The 18028-nt window shown below is 42.9% G+C and overlaps 1 protein-coding gene across 1 annotated transcript in view; it reads left to right on the top strand.

The window, feature by feature from the left end:
• Positions 1-16793, top strand: part of LOC134648844 (neutral ceramidase-like) — a 34500-nt gene extending 17707 nt beyond the window's left edge. Inside the window, exons 3-14 of the mRNA XM_063503428.1 lie at positions 10833-10988; positions 11352-11528; positions 11658-11785; positions 12250-12451; positions 12537-12746; positions 13225-13344; positions 13767-13970; positions 14249-14464; positions 14839-14934; positions 15323-15490; positions 16230-16351; positions 16591-16793. Coding sequence (XP_063359498.1) covers positions 10833-10988; positions 11352-11528; positions 11658-11785; positions 12250-12451; positions 12537-12746; positions 13225-13344; positions 13767-13970; positions 14249-14464; positions 14839-14934; positions 15323-15490; positions 16230-16351; positions 16591-16768 — 1977 coding nt within the window. The 3' untranslated portion in view covers positions 16769-16793. The remainder of the gene's footprint in view (positions 1-10832; positions 10989-11351; positions 11529-11657; positions 11786-12249; positions 12452-12536; positions 12747-13224; positions 13345-13766; positions 13971-14248; positions 14465-14838; positions 14935-15322; positions 15491-16229; positions 16352-16590) is intronic.
• Positions 16794-18028: the final 1235 nt, after the last annotated feature.

Below are 18028 nucleotides of genomic sequence, written 5' to 3'. Positions count from 1 at the left end.
GAGCTTTGCGTAGGGCTGAAGGCTCGGAGCGTAAGAAAGGTGCACGCTCTCTACAGCTTTCCCAAGTATCTTAATTGCGAAGGCCGAGCTTGGCGTAGGGCCCAAGGGCCCGGAGCGTAAGAAAGATGCACACTCTCTGCAGCTTCCCCCAAGTTTCTTAATTGCGAAGGCCGAAGGCCGAGCTTTGCTAAGGGCCGAAGGCCCGGAGCGTAAGAAAGGTTCACGGTTTTTGCAGCTTCCCCAAGTATCTTAATCGCGAAGGCCGAAGGCCGAAAGGTGCACGCTTTTTGTAGCTTCCCCAAGTTTCTTAATTGCGAAGGCCGAAGGCCGAGCTTCGCGTAGGGCCGAAGGCCCGGACCGTATGAATGGTGCACGCTCTCTGCAGCTTCCCCAAGTATCTTAATTGCGAAGGCCGAAGACCGAGCTTTGCGTAGGACCGAAGGCCCGGAGCATAAGAAAGGTTCACGGTTTTTGCAGCTTCCCCAAGTATCTTAATTGCGAAGGCCGAAGGACGAACTTCGCGTAGGGCCGAAGGCCCGGAGCGTAAGAAAGGTGCACGCTTTCTGTAGCTTCCCCAAGTTTCTTAATTGCGAAGGCCGAAGGCCGAGCTTCGCGTAGGGCCGAAGGCCCGGACCGTATGAAAGGTGCACGCTCTCTGCAGCTTCCCCAAGTATCTTAATTGCGAAGGCCGAAGGCCGAGCTTCGTGTAGGGACGAAGGCCCGGAGCGTAAGAAAGTTGCACGCTATATGCAGCTTCCCTAAGTATCTTAATTGCGAAGGCCGAAGGCCGAGCTACGCGTAGGGCCGAAGGCCCGGAGCGTAAGAAAGGTTCACGGTTTTAGCTGCTTCCCCAAGTATCTTAATTGCGGAGGCCGAACTTCGCGTAGGGCCGAAGGCACGGAGCGTAAGAAAGGTGCACGCTTTCTGTAGCTTCCCCAAGATTCTTAATTGTAAAGACCGAAGGCCGAGCTTCGCGTAGGGCCGAAGGCCCGGAGCCTAAGAAAGGTGCTTGCTTTCTGCAGCTTCCCCAAGTATGTTAATTGCGAAGGCCGAAGGCCGAGCTTCGCGTAGGGCCGAAGGCCTGGAGCGTAAGAAAGGTGCACGCTTTCTGCAGCTTCCCCAAGTATCTTAATTGCGAAGGCCGAAGGCCGAGCTTCACGTAGGGCCGAAGGCCCGGAGCGTAAGAAAGGTGCACGCTCTCTGCAGCTTCCCCAAGTATCTTAATTGCGAAGGCCGAAGGCCGAACTTCGCATAAGGCCGAAGGCCCGGAGCGTAAGAAAGGTGCACGCTTTCTGTAGCTTTCCCAAGTTTTCTAATCGCGAAGGCCGAAGGTCGAGCTTCGCGTAGAGCCGAAGGCACGGAGCGTAAGAAAGGTGCATGCTTTCTGCAGCTTCCCCAAGTATCTTAATTGCGAAAGCCAAAGGCCGAGCTTCGCGTAGGACCGAAGGCCCCGAGCGTAAGAAAGGTGCACGCTTTCTGTAGCTTACCCAAGTATCTTAATTGTAAAGACCGAAGTCCGAGCTTCGCGTAGGGCCGAAGGCCCGGAGCGTAAGAAAGGTGCACGCTCTCTGCAGCTTCCCCAAGTATCGTAATCGCGAAGGCCGAAGGCCGAGCTTCGCGTAGGACCAAAGGCCAGGAGCGTAAGAAAGGTGCACGCTTTCTGCAGCTTCCCCAAGTTTCTTAATTGCGAAGGCCGAAGGCCGAGCTTTGCGTAGGGCCGAAGGCCCGAAGCGTAAGAAAGGTTCAAGAAAGGTTCACGGTTTTTGCAGCTTCCCCAAGTATGCGAAGGCCGAAGGCCGAACTTCGCGTAGGATCGAAGGCCCGGAGCGTAAGAAAGGTGCACGCTTTCTGTAGCTTCCCCAAGTTTCCTAATTGCGAAGGCCGAAGGCCGAGCTTCGCGTAGGGCCGAAGGCCTGGAGCGTAAGAAAGGTGCACGCTTTCTGCAGCTTCCCCAAGTATCTTAATTGCGGACGGCCGAAAGCCGACTAATAGGAAATAATTATGTATTTGCAGAGATATTAAGCCATAGCACTTTTCAATACGTCTGGTTTTTGGGTCCGACCTATTTAGGTTTTTAAGCACGTGTTATGCTAACATATCAAAGATCAACATGACGAAGGCTCCTTGAAGCAACTAAATTGCCTTAAATCATAAAAAATGTGGTTGGTTTGTATGGTCACTAAAATGAATAAAATAAAATAAATTAATTAAAAATTAAAAAACACGACTGCAGTTTAAAAGCGAACTGAAAAGCTAGAAATAATTTTTAGTTATGTTAGCTACTCAACTTAATAAATGTAAAACAGAATATAAGTGTTCAGTCAGGGTCATAAACAGCAAACGGAAAAGTATAGGCTCATTTAGGATAGTGACTGTACCTGTATATTTTATTTCCATTGCAGTCGGGGACCTTGATATATTAAAATTTTCCCATTCACAGGTCCCCGACTGCAATCGAAATAAAATATACAGGTACAGTCACTATCCTAAATGAGCCTAAACTTTTCCGTTTGCTGTTTATGACCCTGACTGAACACTTATATTATATTTTACATTTATTAAGTTGAGTAGCTAACATAACTAAAAATTATTTCTAGCTTTTCAGTTCGCTTTTAAACTGCAGTCGTGTTTTTTAATTTTTAATTCATTAATGCATTGAATTGGTTAAAATTTGTTTTAACTGCGTTTTTTTTAAGTCAAACATACCTAGTTATTGCAATGTGTCTTGGTCAAAACTTTTATCGAAATAAAATGTAATAAAAAGTAGTTTCAACTAGAGAATTCCGGTTATAACCAAAACTATTATTTACTGGGATAGTGCACTTTTTTGCACAGGTTTTAAATGCACAATTGCACAGTGGAAGCGTGCTGGACCCGTAACCTACATTTATTGGCCGGGTGTAAGACTACGATGTCAGCGCCGCCTAGCGTCCGCAACATAAAGAAATTAATGTGCAGTAGCTATACCTACTCTATGGTCTAATTTCCAACACGGTGTTGGAAATCTATAATTTTTAAGAAAAAAAAAACCGACTGAACCTAACCCACTTTTGTTCGGTTCTGTGAGGATAGCAGTTCAAACCTAACCTAACCCACTTAACGGCGCATGCGGTGCGGTGTACGGGGGTTTGAGCGGGAGGGGTTTGGCCTCATCATACTTTATGCCTACATTTTATGGTAGGTAATCATAGTGGTTTATTTAGTTTAGGTATCATAGTGGTTTTCTGGGTCAAGGTCCGGGTCTGTGTCCGAGTCCGGGTCCGAGTCCGGGTCTAGTCCAGGTCCGAGTCCAAATCCGATTCCAGGTCCGGGTCCGGGTCCGAACCGGATCCGGGTACGAGTCCGGATCTGGATACGAGTCCGGGTCCCAGTCCAAGTCAAAGTCGAAATTCGAAATCACCAAACATGTACTATGCGTCGTTGAAGAGTTCTGTTCTGATCCTCATCAGCAGTTCCAGTTCATCAAATGCGACAGTTTTTAATGTTAATGCTTTATTTTATGATGAAAATACAGAAAATTCTATACGTGTGCCTTTAAGATTTGAGGAGTTCCCTCGATTTCTCATGGATCCCATGTTCAGAACTTGAGCTTGACATAAATATGGCTTAAAAACCTAACTTGCTTAACAAACATAACGAAAAGAAAAAATCGCCAAACGCGAGCTATGCGTCGTTAAAGAGTTTCGTTCTGGTATCATCAGCAGTTACACTTCCTCAAATGTTACTTTTTAAATGTATATGCTTGATTTGTTGATTAAAACACCACAATCACTATATGTATGCTTTTAAGATTTGAGGAGTTCCCTCGATTCCTTATGGATCTCATCATCAGAACTCGAGCTTGACAGAAATGTGGCTTAAAAACTAAACTTGCTTAACAAACATAACGAAGAGGACAAATCGCCAAACGTGAACTATGGGTCGTTGAAGAGTTCTGTTCTGATATCATCAGCAGTTCCACTTCATCAAATGCGACAGTTTTTAATAAAAATGCTTGATTTTCTGATGAAAATACAAAAATCTCTATACGCACACCTTTAAGATTTGAGGAGTTCCCTCGATTCCTCATGGATCCCATCATCAGAACTCGAGCTTGACAAAAATGTGGCTTAAAAACTTAACTTGCTTAACAAACATAACGAAGAGGACAAATCGCCAAACGTGAACTATGCGTCGTTGAAGAGTTCTGTTCTGATCATCATCAGCAGTTCCACTTCATCAAATGTCACGTTTCTGAATGTATATGCTTGATTTGTTGATAAAAACACAAAAATCACTATATGTATGCCTTTAAGATTTGAGGAGTTCCCTCGATTCCTCATGGATCCCATCATCAGAACTGGGTTTTGACAAAAACGGGACCAATCTGTATGCATATACATACAATCAAAAAAAGAATTTTCAAAATCGGTCCAGTAATGACGGAGATATGGAGTAACAAACATAAAAAAAAAAAAAAAAAAAAAAAAACATACAACCGAATTGATAACCTCCTTCTTTGAGATTTGGAAGTCGGTTAATAAAATGTATAATTACTGTTTCGTCCAGTATTATTGCAGTTTACTACACAACAGCTATCGTGATCCATATATTAAGTTGACTGTACCTTGTTCCAAGCCTTCAAATTGGAGATGGCGACATTCGTTTCATACTGGCAACACCACAGTTCCGATGACGTCAGGCGCAATACCGGCTTTTATAACGGGTTTTCCATGTTTTTTCGAATCCAGCTGGCGGGCTGCGCGCCAATGCTCAGACCATTGGCGATTTGTTTCTGGCAGAGGAAACACCTATACGTTTAGAAAAATTTCGAAGTAATTTTCTAAACAATTTCAGTTCCATTATGGAGAGTTCAAATCCTAATAATGTTCAACATGATCCAGGTGCATCGGGTTTAACTGAGCATGAACGCATGACCAGGTTAGAGGATGTAGTGTCCAATTTGGCCCACGAGGTAAGGTCTTTACGTGACAATTTTTCTACTCGTTTGCGGGAATACTCCAGTGATTCGGACGTGCTATCAATTGTCGCGCCTGAAGATCTGGAGGTTCCAGAGGCTCCTCCGGTGCCTGTCCCGGGGCCTGCAAAGGATATTAGTTTCAAACTTGAGACTACCCTCAAGTCGTCGGGCGCGATAACCTCAAAGGAGCATGCTGATATTTTGGACAAGTTGCAGCATTTCAATTCGAACGACTGGTCGCAGGTACGGTACATAGATGCTCAGAATACGTACGTGTCATCACCTGGCTTTACTGATTTGGAGAGTAATGACATGATAAAGTCTTTTGATCGTAACCGTGCCCTCGCCGTTACAGAAAAGACTCTAGCCGCTGTGTCTCATGCTCTCATTATACAAAATGAGAAATTGAAAGCTGGCTTTGAAACTTTCGTGTCTTGGATAAGTTCGCAAGGTGATTGCACGGTTGAGGCGGTAGCAGACAAAATCAACGAGGTGTTCTCGGAAGGTGACTATTCTCGCATTCACTTGGACCTCTTGCAGATGGTCTGTGGCCGTCGCGCAGACATTATCCAGCAACGGAGAGATGGAGTATTGCACTTCGTCAAAGATCGCTACATGAAGGAATCTCTTCGGAAGATCCTTCTTCGATGACAAGCGGTTTTCTGACTGTATAACGAAGAATGGCGGAATTGACAAGGTATTTTTCTGTCCACGCACTCCTGCGCAGGGAGTTGCTAGCAAACGAGCTCCTGCGCAAGGAGTCTCACAGCCGGAGCAGAACAAGAAGGCTGCGGACTATTCTAGTTTCCGCGTGTATTCAGGGCCTTCTGCTGCTCCCGCCCAGGCTCCTCAGGACAGAAAGCGAAAAGCCGGGCCATTTCGATCCAATCAGCGAAGCGACAAATATTACAGGAACAGGCAAGGTAAGCGATCTCGCAGGCGCTACGACTGACTATCTCAGCTTCAAAGCGGGTCAACTGGAGCTTTTTATAAACCAATGGAAAGCCATGGGGGCTCCAGACTGCATAATCAAGATTTTGTCTGGGTACCGGATACCCTTTGTCAAAAAACCGCCTCTAGTTCACCCCTCCAGACTTTCATCAAAATTTTCCACGAAGGAAAGTCCGGAAATGATCGTTCAAATGAAAAGCATGATGGAACAGGGTGTGCTAGAGCCGGCTTCGTTGACCCCAAGTTTTGTATCGAACATGTTTTTGGTTCCGAAAAAAGGTGGGAGCGTACGCCCAGTCTTCAACCTAAGACAACTAAACAAGTACGTATATGTGGCCAAATTTCACCTCATCAATATGTACAAGGTCCCAGACTTTCTTCAACCACGAGATTGGCTCGTCAAGCTCGATCTCCACAACGCATACTTTCATATTCCGGTCACGGCATCACACCGGAGATTCCTGAGGGTAATGTTTCAGCACCGGCTTTGGCAGGTGACCTCCTTGCCATTCGGCCTCGCATCATCTCCGAGGACATTTGCTCTAGTCACCAATTGGATTGCGGAAGTGCTGAGATCTCGCGGTATCAGGGTCATCGTATATTTGGACGACTTTCTTCTTGCATGCCAGAGCCGATCATTGCTTCAGAATCAAGTAAGACTCACCCTACAGATCCTCGAGGGTCTAGGCTGGACTGTAAATTACGGAAAGTCCGTCCTAACCCCCCAGAAGTCCATGGAGTTCCTGGGAATTCGTTGGGACCCTTGGAGCAACCTCAAGTCCCTCCCAGAAGCAAAGATTCAGAATGTTGTGCAAAAATGCCGAATGCTGGTAAATCGCAGGTGCGCTTCATTAAAGCAGGTCCAATCTTTACTGGGTCTAGTGAATTTCGCCAGCTTCGTTGTTCCGAGGGGTCGACTCAACAGCAGGCTGTTGATGACGTTTTGCAACCAGCTGCTGCACATGTCCCCAAGAACGAAGGTAAAGCTTCCAGTAACTCTATACACCGAGCTGGATTGGTGGATCAACCACGTAGCTGCCACATCTCCTCTTCACCCTCCAGCGCCCCAATTCTTTCTGACTACGGATGCGTCTGGCCAGGGCTGGGGCGCTCTACTCAACAACAAGCAGTTAGCTGGCCAATGGTCGCTATGGGAGGCTCGTCAACATTCAAATCTCCTAGAGATGATGGCAGTACAGAAGGTAATAACATCGCAGAGCCGGTTACTGACGCAATCGTCTCTAATGATTATGTCGGACAATCGGACGGTTGTGTCATATCTGCGCAACGAAGGCGGTACGAGGTCACAGCAGATGATGGAGATGACTTACCTGGTGATGGATGCGTTGGACCGCTATCACATTCACATGACAGTCCACTTCATTCCCGGCAGATACAACACGGAAGCAGACAGACTCTCAAGGTTTCGCGGTCAGTCGGAGTGGCACCTGCTGTCTCCAGCAACGCACCAGATATTCCAGGTTTGGGGTACTCCGCAAATAGACCTTTTCGCATCGAGGAGAGCCCATGTGGTGCCGACATATGCGACTCTAGACCAGACGGATCCAGATGCGTCCTTCGTCGATGCGTTCAGTCGGAGATGGGAGTATCAACTGGCGTGGATATTTCCTCCCCCGTGTCTAATCCCGAGAGTTCTTGGTCACCTGAACGACGCAGAGGGTATGTACCTATTGATCGTGCCGAATTGGGAGAAGGTGTTTTGGCGCAGCGACCTGAAGAGCCGATCCCTGGCCCCTCCAATAGAAATTCAGGACCTGGAGAACCGGTTAGTAGACATACAGACTCGGAGACCTCCAATCGATATCAAGCGGATAGCTTTAGAAGTCTGGCTGATACAGGGTGGGCCGCATTGTTAGGTACGTGGAACGATAAGCAAAAGGATTTACTTGCAAGCGGTTGGCGAAAATCTTCGTTAGCTTCTTACAAGCCAGCGTGGCTAAGGTGGTGCAGGTGGTGTACTGCCCATAATGTCGCCAGAGACAATCCAGAACCGCAAGATTTGGCAAGATTTCTTACAGACTTGCACCTGGTAGAAAAGTTATCGCATAGTACAATTTGCTCACACAAATCGGTTGTCTCAACTTTTTGTCCCGTACGTGCAGGCCCACCGCTTAGCTCGCATATAGTTGTCCGCCAGGCTTTGAAAGCTATAGCTTTGAGTAGACCCATGCCTCGTAAGGCAAGTATATGGGATGTTAGAGATTTATGTACTTATTTGGAGAATAACGAACCTTTACATACCAGTTTATTTGAGGTGTCTAAGAGATGTGCGATTTTGTTATTGCTTTGTTCAGGGCGACGCGTACATGACCTGACGTTATTGAGTATAAATGATTCCAGTTGTAAGATTGATTCTGACAGTATTATATTTTGGCCCGAATTCGGTTCCAAGACAGACAGTGCATCACGCAGGCAATCTGGTTGGAAATTGTTATCATGTGATTACAATAAAAATATAGATCCCGTTTATTGGATAAAATTATTAATTTCCTTGTCTCGGAACCGAAGAGGGAATATAAATAATCTATTTATTTCTATATGTGGTCCTGTGAAGCCAGCTTCACGAACCATCATTGGTGGATGGATAAAGGCGGTCCTTAAAGACGCTAATATCAACAGTAGTGCGGGAAGTGTCCGTTCCGCGGTTGCTTCGTCGGGCTGGCTTGATAACCATAACATTAATGATATCTTGGAAAGAGGTAATTGGCAAAGTGCTAATACATTTCATAAGTTTTATAGAAAAACTATTAGTACTCGTGATTCGCATTCTAATCCTTTAGATAGATGTTTTGAGACGATATAATTCACTTATTCTAATCGATGTTAATATAAGGTCATACCAATCAGGTTTATTATAGAAGTTGATTTTTATGTTAATGCAATACAGGTTTTCTTTTAAGTCTATCTAGTCTTTTATTCACATTGGCGATCTATTCAATATTATCAATCCTCACTCATCCAGCAGTCGATAACAAACACTTCTCAATTTGAAGGCTTGGAACAAGGTACAGTCAACTTAATAGACAAATTTTACCTAAAAATAAAATTTATATTAAGTTACTTACCTTGTTCCAAGCCTGATTTCATTGCTGCCTGCTGGCAATTTGTAAATTTGATACTTGTACACGATTAATTTCATTCACATACACATTTTATCATAATCATAATACTTATATTTCAGCAAAAGTAAGTATTATCATAATAAAGCTTTTATTTCAGCAGTAGGGTTTAGTTTTAAGCTTGTCTTTTCAGCTGTCAATGAAATACCGTGCTACCTCTGTAAACAAAACAAGTACCTACAGCTGCGCTGAATACTGTGTTTGTTTACATGATAAAACTTCGCCACCTGTCTACCCACAGTGGCAATTTTGCCACCTGTCTATCTACAGTGGCTAACTACCGTCCACCGTCATAACATTGGACGGTAGGTCAAGATAATCAAATTGAGAGTCCAATGGTCTGAGCATTGGCGCGCAGCCCGCCAGCTGGATTCGAAAAAACATGGAAAACCCGTTATAAAAGCCGGTATTGCGCCTGACGTCATCGGAACTGTGGTGTTGCCAGTATGAAACGAATGTCGCCATCTCCAATTTGAAGGCTTGGAACAAGGTAAGTAACTTAATATAAATTTTATTTTTAGGTAAAATTTGTCTATTTTTTTTATCGTAAAAGCGTGAACAAAGTAACAGGCGTATGACGTTTGACAGAAAACACACCGACTATGACATTTTAGACATTGAATTAAGTTTATTTGAAATTTTATATTGATCATATTTTATTTATTTCTTTTATAGAAATTTCTGGTATAAGTTAATTAATATTTTAATTTTAAGTTTATATCTTTCAAAACTTTTATGAGCCATGTAATTTATCGTAAATTTTTAAAAAAACGTAATTGTAAAGTGAAATGCTCTTGTGTAGAAACGTATCACTTTCTGCACACTTTTTAGAACAACAATGACCCTCTTTCAGAGCATGAGAAATGAAAAGGAATTTAGCAGTTGTCACAACCTCTGACAGTTTTACGGTTAGGTATTTGTTTTATAAAGTCTACATTAAGATTATTGGTCTTGACTTCTTGAGTAAATTCCGATTAACTAAAACCTTCAATGCCAAATCATGTGTAGGTACCTAAGATATTACATACAAAAACATGCTCACTTGTAAAGAATGCATGACCTGCATTTTAAATTGTGCGTGCGTACCTAGCAACTTCCTAATAATGTGCGTTATAATATTTTGCTTTCAAAGCTAATAATGAATATGTATTAATCTCGGTATAAATACGAGGTAATTATTTTTGGGTGATACAAATATTATTATACGCGACTGTACTCATTTATGTGAGTAACTTTTATTATAAGGACAACCCTGTAATCTCACACGACCAAAAACTAAAACGCGTCAAATTTAACTAAGTTAAATTTGACGCAATGTGTGTTTTGTGATTTCAGAGTTGCTGTTATATTAAAAGTTGATCATTACCTAAAAATGTCACTCGGTCGGTATATTTATGTATGTAGGTACGAGTATGTATGTAGGTATATGGTATATGTATGTAAATATATATGGCATGACATGATTCTTATTGACTTCACTCATGATATTGACACGTTTAATCTTCTTATAAAAATGATGAAATGTTTTATTCATTATGAATACCTACTTACTTTAAATTTCTATTATTTGGCTGTCGCTCAATGAAAACTCAGATCATCGAAACCACTGGTCTAGGGAATGAATCTGAAAACGCAGTGTTTATCAGGATATGATTAAATACTAAAAAAACATTTAAACTTATAGAAGGTTTGCTCATTACCAACTCACCATTGTTAATATGTTTGAGAATATCCTTAGCCTAGGACTAGGACCTGAGTTGCAAACACCATTTTCCTTCCAGATGGGTTACGCTCACTTTCAACAAATCGGGCATGGCATCCACTTACGGCAGTTTTCACGAGCATTTGTGCTGGCTGATGATACCGGGAACAGCTCACAGAGGATCGTGTTCGTCACTGTGGATGCTCCGATGATGGGCCACGGCGTTAGAAAAGAGGTTAGTCGTTATCAGAACAAGGGAATGGCAACATTGGCAACTACCGGCGGGAGTTTTCGCAAGTCTTTATTGTAGATATTGGGAGCAGGAGCAGAGCAACGCGTTTCTCACTGTCGACTCGCCAATTATGGGCGGCGTCAGGAAAGAATGCCGGTCTCAGTCATTGTCAGAATAAGGGCAAGTCGTGATGACAGACGCGGTAATTGCTTTGTTTTTTACACGACTGCCCAAAAAAAGGAGTGTATTGTTTTCAGCGTTCATGTTTGTATGTGAGTTTCTTTATTTAAGAAGTTACATTGTTAATTGGATGGGACATAATTAAAATCGAAATACTATAACTCATTTGCTAACTTTCGTTTTCAGATAATAAAGCGTCTCCAAAAGCGCTTCGGTGATATCTACAGCGAAAACAACGTTATTATAAGTGGGACTCATACGCATTCGAGCCCGGGAGGGTTCCTCATGGACTTCCTCTTCGACCTGCCTATCCTCGGCTTTGTCAAGGAAACCTATGTCAGTTACATTGCCGGGATATTCAAGGTACGCTTTTCGGACCCACACATCAGTTGGTTGAATTAATCCTGTCCTATGAAAACATCATCCTTCTACCTGGGTAATATATGGGTATTTCTATGGGTACCGACTCTTATATTTTGACGAAATTTGCAGAGTATAGTAATGGCTCACAACAATTTGACGCCAGCGCGGATGGAGTACGGCGAGGCAGAGCTACTGGACGCGAACATTAACAGATCACCCACCTCTTATTTGCGGAATCCACTTGAAGAGAGAGCTAAGTAAGAACTTTTTCTAAGTTGTCGTATTCATATGCAGCCCAAGAATTATTGGAGGTCTATTTGATTCGACAAATGACGGGTGTGAGAAGGCTACCATACGATTCTAGAATACTAGTACATACATGGTATTTTTACACCATACTTAATTACTTACCTTAATAATTCATTGGATTTGTTTATCGAAGTAAAATATTATTATGCACCACGCATAATCAATTATTTATGCACGAGGATATATTATAATTACATATGCATTCGAAACGAACGCTAATTGGAAAAAATCACCGTGTAGTTTACGCGTGCAGTTAGTAATAATTCATAATTTGACTTACAAATTATGATAAATCAAATATCCGTTTATGTGAAATACCCTTACACATTTACACAAAAGTTCGTAAGCATACTATAATCCGCATATAATACGTTACCTTTAACTAAAGCGTACACATTTCTTGCCATTTCAGATACAAATATGACACCGACAAAACGTTATCTCAGGTTCGTTTCGTGGCGCCCGACAGCCGCATCATAGGGGTGATCAACTGGTTCGCGGTGCACCCCACCAGCATGAACAACACCAACAAGCTGATATCCTCCGACAACGTTGGCTATGCTTCTGTCCTGATGGAGAAAACGTTGAATGGCAATGGGACATATCCTGGAAAGGTACCTACATGTTTCATGAGTGTGAAATAAATTTCGAGGGGTTCATATTCTCTTCTTAAAATTGCCCTTTTTAATTGTATTTCAGGGTCGCATAGTCTGCGCGTTTGCGTCCACAAACCTCGGTGACGTGTCTCCCAACACTCGTGGTCCTCGTTGCAGCATCTCCGGCAAAGTCTGCGACCAGGAGAAGCTGCTATGCAAGCTACCTGGCGAGGAGTGCTTCGCATCTGGCCCAGGGCGAGACATGTTCGAGAGCACGCAGATCATCGCCACTAAGATGTTTGAGACGGCTATGGTCAGTATCATGACGTCATGAGCTCATGAGGCAAACTATTTTTCTGCTTCAAATTATCGGGACGGCGACTAAGGCACACTTGCACCATTCCACTTACCCGGGGTTAACCGGTTTTAAACCTGGAGTTACCATGGTTACCCAGTGCAATTTGACACTAGGTTAACGGTTTAACCGCTTAACCCCGGGTTAGTGGAATGGTGTAAGTGGCGCTAAGATGTTCAAGAAGGTCATACATACTTACTGGGACACTGGTAGTGATCGAGTCAGCCTAGTTACATATGTTTTTTTTTTGTAAAAGCTTATTAGTAGGTACATGTAAAACAATGAGAATTATCTCTTTTATAGGTACCTACCTATTCGTGGTACGACGTTGTCGTGCCAATTGTCACTGGAACACAAAATTTTGTGCCAATTTTGTTTACATAACTTATTGTCAATAGTTTTATGAAACTGTATGAAACAATAATTGCAATTACAGAAAGTTTTGAAACAACCAGGGGAAGACCTGACGGGTCCAATCGGCATCGTGCATCAGTACGTGGATATGCCAAACCAGACCGCGAAACCATATGATCCTGTTACAGAAACCTTTAACGCCGTAAGTACCTACATTCAGATTCTACAGCAAGGCTAAGTCCTGACGAGCATCCTCGCCATGGGATAGTTGGGAATGTTGGGATACTAGTTCGTACGTGAAAATTCCATGTCTTGAATCCATAAGACCTCCTAAAATCCTTAGTCTTATTTAAAACAGGAATGCCGCATGACATGACATGAATGACATGACCTACTGCTAAATTTTGGCCGTTGATTTTTTGTCCACATTTATATGATTTGAATGATTGAGTTGGTTAATGAAAATAAAGCGAACCAGAAAATGAAGCAGTATAAGTATAATATTGAAATAAGTAGGTATACCTACACAATTCCTTTTTTTGTTTCACGTGTAACGTGTGAGTTACGTATCACACCTGATAAAATATCCTTAGCTGACTTCAAACCTAGATAAACATCTTATAGAGTGCGTCAGTATCCGGTTGTCTCCCGGCCATGGGTTACAGCTTCGCGGCGGGCACGACGGACGGGCCGGGCGCCTTCGACTTCAAGCAGGGCACCACCACCACCAACCCGCTGTGGAACGCCGTGCGGGACTTCATCGCTGAGCCCACGGACGAAGACGTCAAGTGCCAGGCGCCGAAGCCGATCCTGCTGGCTACGGGACGGGTGAGTCTATGTTTTATGTGCAGCCTGCCTAAATAAAACTTGGGAAATAAGTACATAATAAGTTTCGTGCCACAATCGGATAGAGTACTTACCTTTGACTTACTCAAAACTTAGATAAACGAGCTATTGTATTGAAACGAACAACAGTTGAGCACCCTGATACTGGTCAGGATGACCCAAAAGAGCGACATTCCATCAACTTAGCCTTGATCCCGTTTAAAACTTCTAGCTGAGACTGCGATGAAACTATATTAATAGCTAAAACGTTCAAATTCCAGGCAAAATTCCCCTACGAGTGGCAACCCAAAATAGTGTCGTGCAGTGTTGCTCGTGTCGGCGGCTTGTTCCTGGCCGCCGTGCCGGGCGAGTTCACCACCATGTCGGGGCGGCGCCTGCGGCGGGTCGTGCAGCGGGCCGCGGGCGGCGGGAGGGTTGTGTTGGCTGGCCTGTCAAATATCTACTCGGATTATATTGCCACGCCTGAGGAGTATCAGGTACGTTTGTACGGATACGGTCTTGGAATTTTTACTTTTCCTCTCTGACTGCGACACTGAAAATCATCAAATCGGATTTCCAGCTGCGACAGTTTTAAAAGGTTGGAGGCGAGTAAGAGGGTAGGTTGTTTACTGGCCAATTTAACCTCTAGGTACTCGAACAAATTTATATTGCCACAATGTGCAAACCCAAGAAGTATTAGGTATTATTTTATTTATCTTTGAAATATTGAGATTTGAATATCAAGTACATATGTAAATGCCAAAACATTTTTTTCTGAAAAAAATGTGGCAATGGTACATCAACTGGTAGACCATTTTCTGGTGCATCATTTTTCGAGACAAGACATTTTATATATTTTTATAATTTACAGGCGCAACGGTATGAAGCCGCTTCAACAATTTTTGGCCCGCACACGCTTGATATCTACCTCAATAAGTATGTAGAGCTGACTGATGCTTTGGTCAAGGTAAGGATTACAACTTTCTCACTTTCTCATTCATGCACTAGTGTGGCAAGGCAAATTTAAGATCAATGTTTTCACGCGGTCGGTGGTACAGTCGCCATCAAATATATCGGAGCGGCCAAGGTGTTCACAAAATCCGAACACGCACTCTAACGCCTTGACAATAGAGGCGTGTTCAGATATTTATGAGCACCTTGGACGCTCCGATATACCTATCTAATGGCGACTGTACCACCGACCGCCTGAATGCATTGATCTTAATTTTGACGTGTAAATTGTGGTTGTGGTGGTTTAATAACGAGTGGTTTTTCTAATGTCTTAAGTGTAGTTTCTGCTATATGTAGTACTTAATTGTTATCGTCAGAATTCAACGTGTTCTGCTTTACCTCAGGGTGTGACGCTGGAGCCGGGTCCACAGCCGCCGGACTTCAGCGACCAGCTCATCACGCTCGTGCCGCCCGTGCTGTGGGACGCCGCGCCCTGGGGCAAGGAGTTCGGAGACTGCACAAAACAACCACAGACACAATACAGTTACGGGGATATTGTCACCGCACTTTTTGTAAGTTATGCGATATAATGACTGAGTTGTAACTTGAATTGCACACTTGCGGGAATGGCACTGTTGCGAAACAAAAGGCAACACGAAACGAAATTAAAAGAAATTTGTTATATCTTGAGGATTCGATTCGCACATGTCACCTCCCCAGCCCGCACAGCAATATAAAAAACCGGCCAAGTGCGAGTCGGACTCGCGCACGGAGGGTTCCGCACCATCAACAAAAAACAAGCAAAAAAACGGTCACCCATCCAAGTACTGACCCCGCCCGACGCTGCTTAACTTCGGTCAAAAATCACGTTTGTTGTATGGGAGCCCCACTTAAATTTTTATTTTATTCTGTTTTTAGTATTTGTTGTTATAGCGGCAACAGAAATACATCATCTGTGAAAATTTCAACTGTCTAGCTATCACGGTTCGTGAGATACAGCCTGGTGACAGACGGACGGACGGACGGACGGACAGCGGAATCTTAGTAATAGGGTCCCGTTTTTACCCTTTGGGTACGGAACCCTAAAAACCTTCACTTGTTTTGTACATACAGAAATGACGCAAACGTGTCACGCGTGTTTTTTATGATTACCTATTTTATGATCGTCGTTGTCCCAGTAAATGTCATCTTTAAACTTAAATCATTGTCAGAAATAGAGGTGCCAGCAGGGTGTCATCTATTGGGCATTAGCATGTCGAGCACTGAGACGTTTACCCTGAAACCTATATAAAAATATGAAATTGCTAACAGGTATCCGGTCATCCCCGCAACAACATTCGCCACGGGAGCTGGTATGCGACGGTGGAGAGACTCGAGTCCGAAGCAGATGACGCCTGGACGGTAGTTGCCACAGACGCCGATTGGGCGACCAAGTAAGCTTACCGAAAGGCATCATCACTACATATATCAATTAGTATGTGGGTGGCTGATATTGGACATAATAGTACCTACCCCAATTCGTGAAGCATTAGGTATCTATCCTATGTACATAAAGAAGTATTTTTTCCGGATATTATTTTCTTCTTCGTCTTGCGAATTACCTATTAAGTAGGAATTGGATTAGATGCGGTAAATACAATCTTCGGCTTGCTAACGATTGTTTGTGTTGCAGATACATCTGGCACCGCAACAATAAGGTGCTGGGCACCAGCCACTCGGAGGTCCAGTGGCACATCCCCGACGGCACGCCGCCCGGCACCTACCGTCTGCATCACTACGGCAGCTACAAGTACATCCTCGGCGGTATCTACCCCTACCACGGCTTTTCCAACAGCTTCGAAGTCAGATAGCTGCCGGTGCTCATTTTAGTCGATTTTAATAAATTCTCTATTGTTTTATAAATCAAAGTCATTTCCGTGTCTTCGAAATCAAAGAATTATTGATTGTAGAAGAGAGGTAATTTACGAGAAAATGTATCTATGTTTGACAGTTGAAGTAGATGGCGCTCTAAGGCTGCATTGCATGTATTTTGTAGTAAATGTAGTAATTCAATTGCCAAACGTCAACTTTTCTACTAGAGTTAGCGCGTAATTTACGGAACCTTATAACGTCGTTTAGATTAGCTGTCAAATTACACCTACAAAGGCTACAAACAATCAATGAATCTTTGGTAGAAATACAGTCACACTAAAAATTTACACGGAAGTTATGTGTTTAACTATGACAATTGTTATACAATAAATTAATATGTTTAATACAAATAAATACCAAAGCAGATGTAAGTCGTGAATTGTGTCTGTGTAGTTTTGTTTCTTTTTAAAAATAAAGGAATGTCTCCTTTAAGTAAAATGAGCCAGCTTAAGGATTTAAGGTAGTTTCCCTCCAGGGCCCGACTTATCTTTCCACACTGTATGACCATACATCGGGGCTTTGCGTGCGGTAATAATTTCATGTGTTTATAACTTCGTTTATTGTAAAATAGTTACTAAAATACGAATCAAAAATAGGTATTAGTATGAATATTAGTATGCTCCAAATGTGCTTAGAAATGTTATAATACATAAATTACATAGTTTCTGTTTTTAAAGTTTTTACCTATTTTTTGGCTAAAGCAAATGCACACCCAAAACCCCGATGTATGAATATGACTGATGTGTTATTATGTAGTACCTATAGGGAGGTGAGGAAAGGGGACGACCGCTTCTCCATACAAACGTAGTCCCTATTTTCCTCTCTGAGTAGGTATTAACATTATAGAAAGTATATTTTTCACAATGTATACTTATTGACTATAGATTCCCTTCGTTTTTCAATTTTTTTGATTTTTGTAAGAGTCAGGAGCGAAAAACCTGTGCTGTAGTTGATATATGTACCTACATCAAATTAAGTCAAAAAAAATCAAAAATGTTAATATCCACAGAAGCAAATGGGGACTATGTATGTATAGAAAGACGTAAGCGGTTTCGGCTGTATAATGCTATGTTGTATAGGTATATATAATTATATATTATATAAGACTAGGTTTCTTCCATTGAGTAATCATGGATAGGTAATAAGGTAAGATGGGGTAAGACTATCACCTGGGCAAGACTTTTACCACTAAACTGAGT

Source organism: Cydia amplana, chromosome 1, assembly GCF_948474715.1.
Source record: "Cydia amplana chromosome 1, ilCydAmpl1.1, whole genome shotgun sequence".
Classification (NCBI taxonomy): domain Eukaryota; kingdom Metazoa; phylum Arthropoda; class Insecta; order Lepidoptera; family Tortricidae; genus Cydia; species Cydia amplana.
Note: the sequence above shows the minus strand (reverse complement) of the source record. Positions and strands in the feature narration are given on the sequence as shown.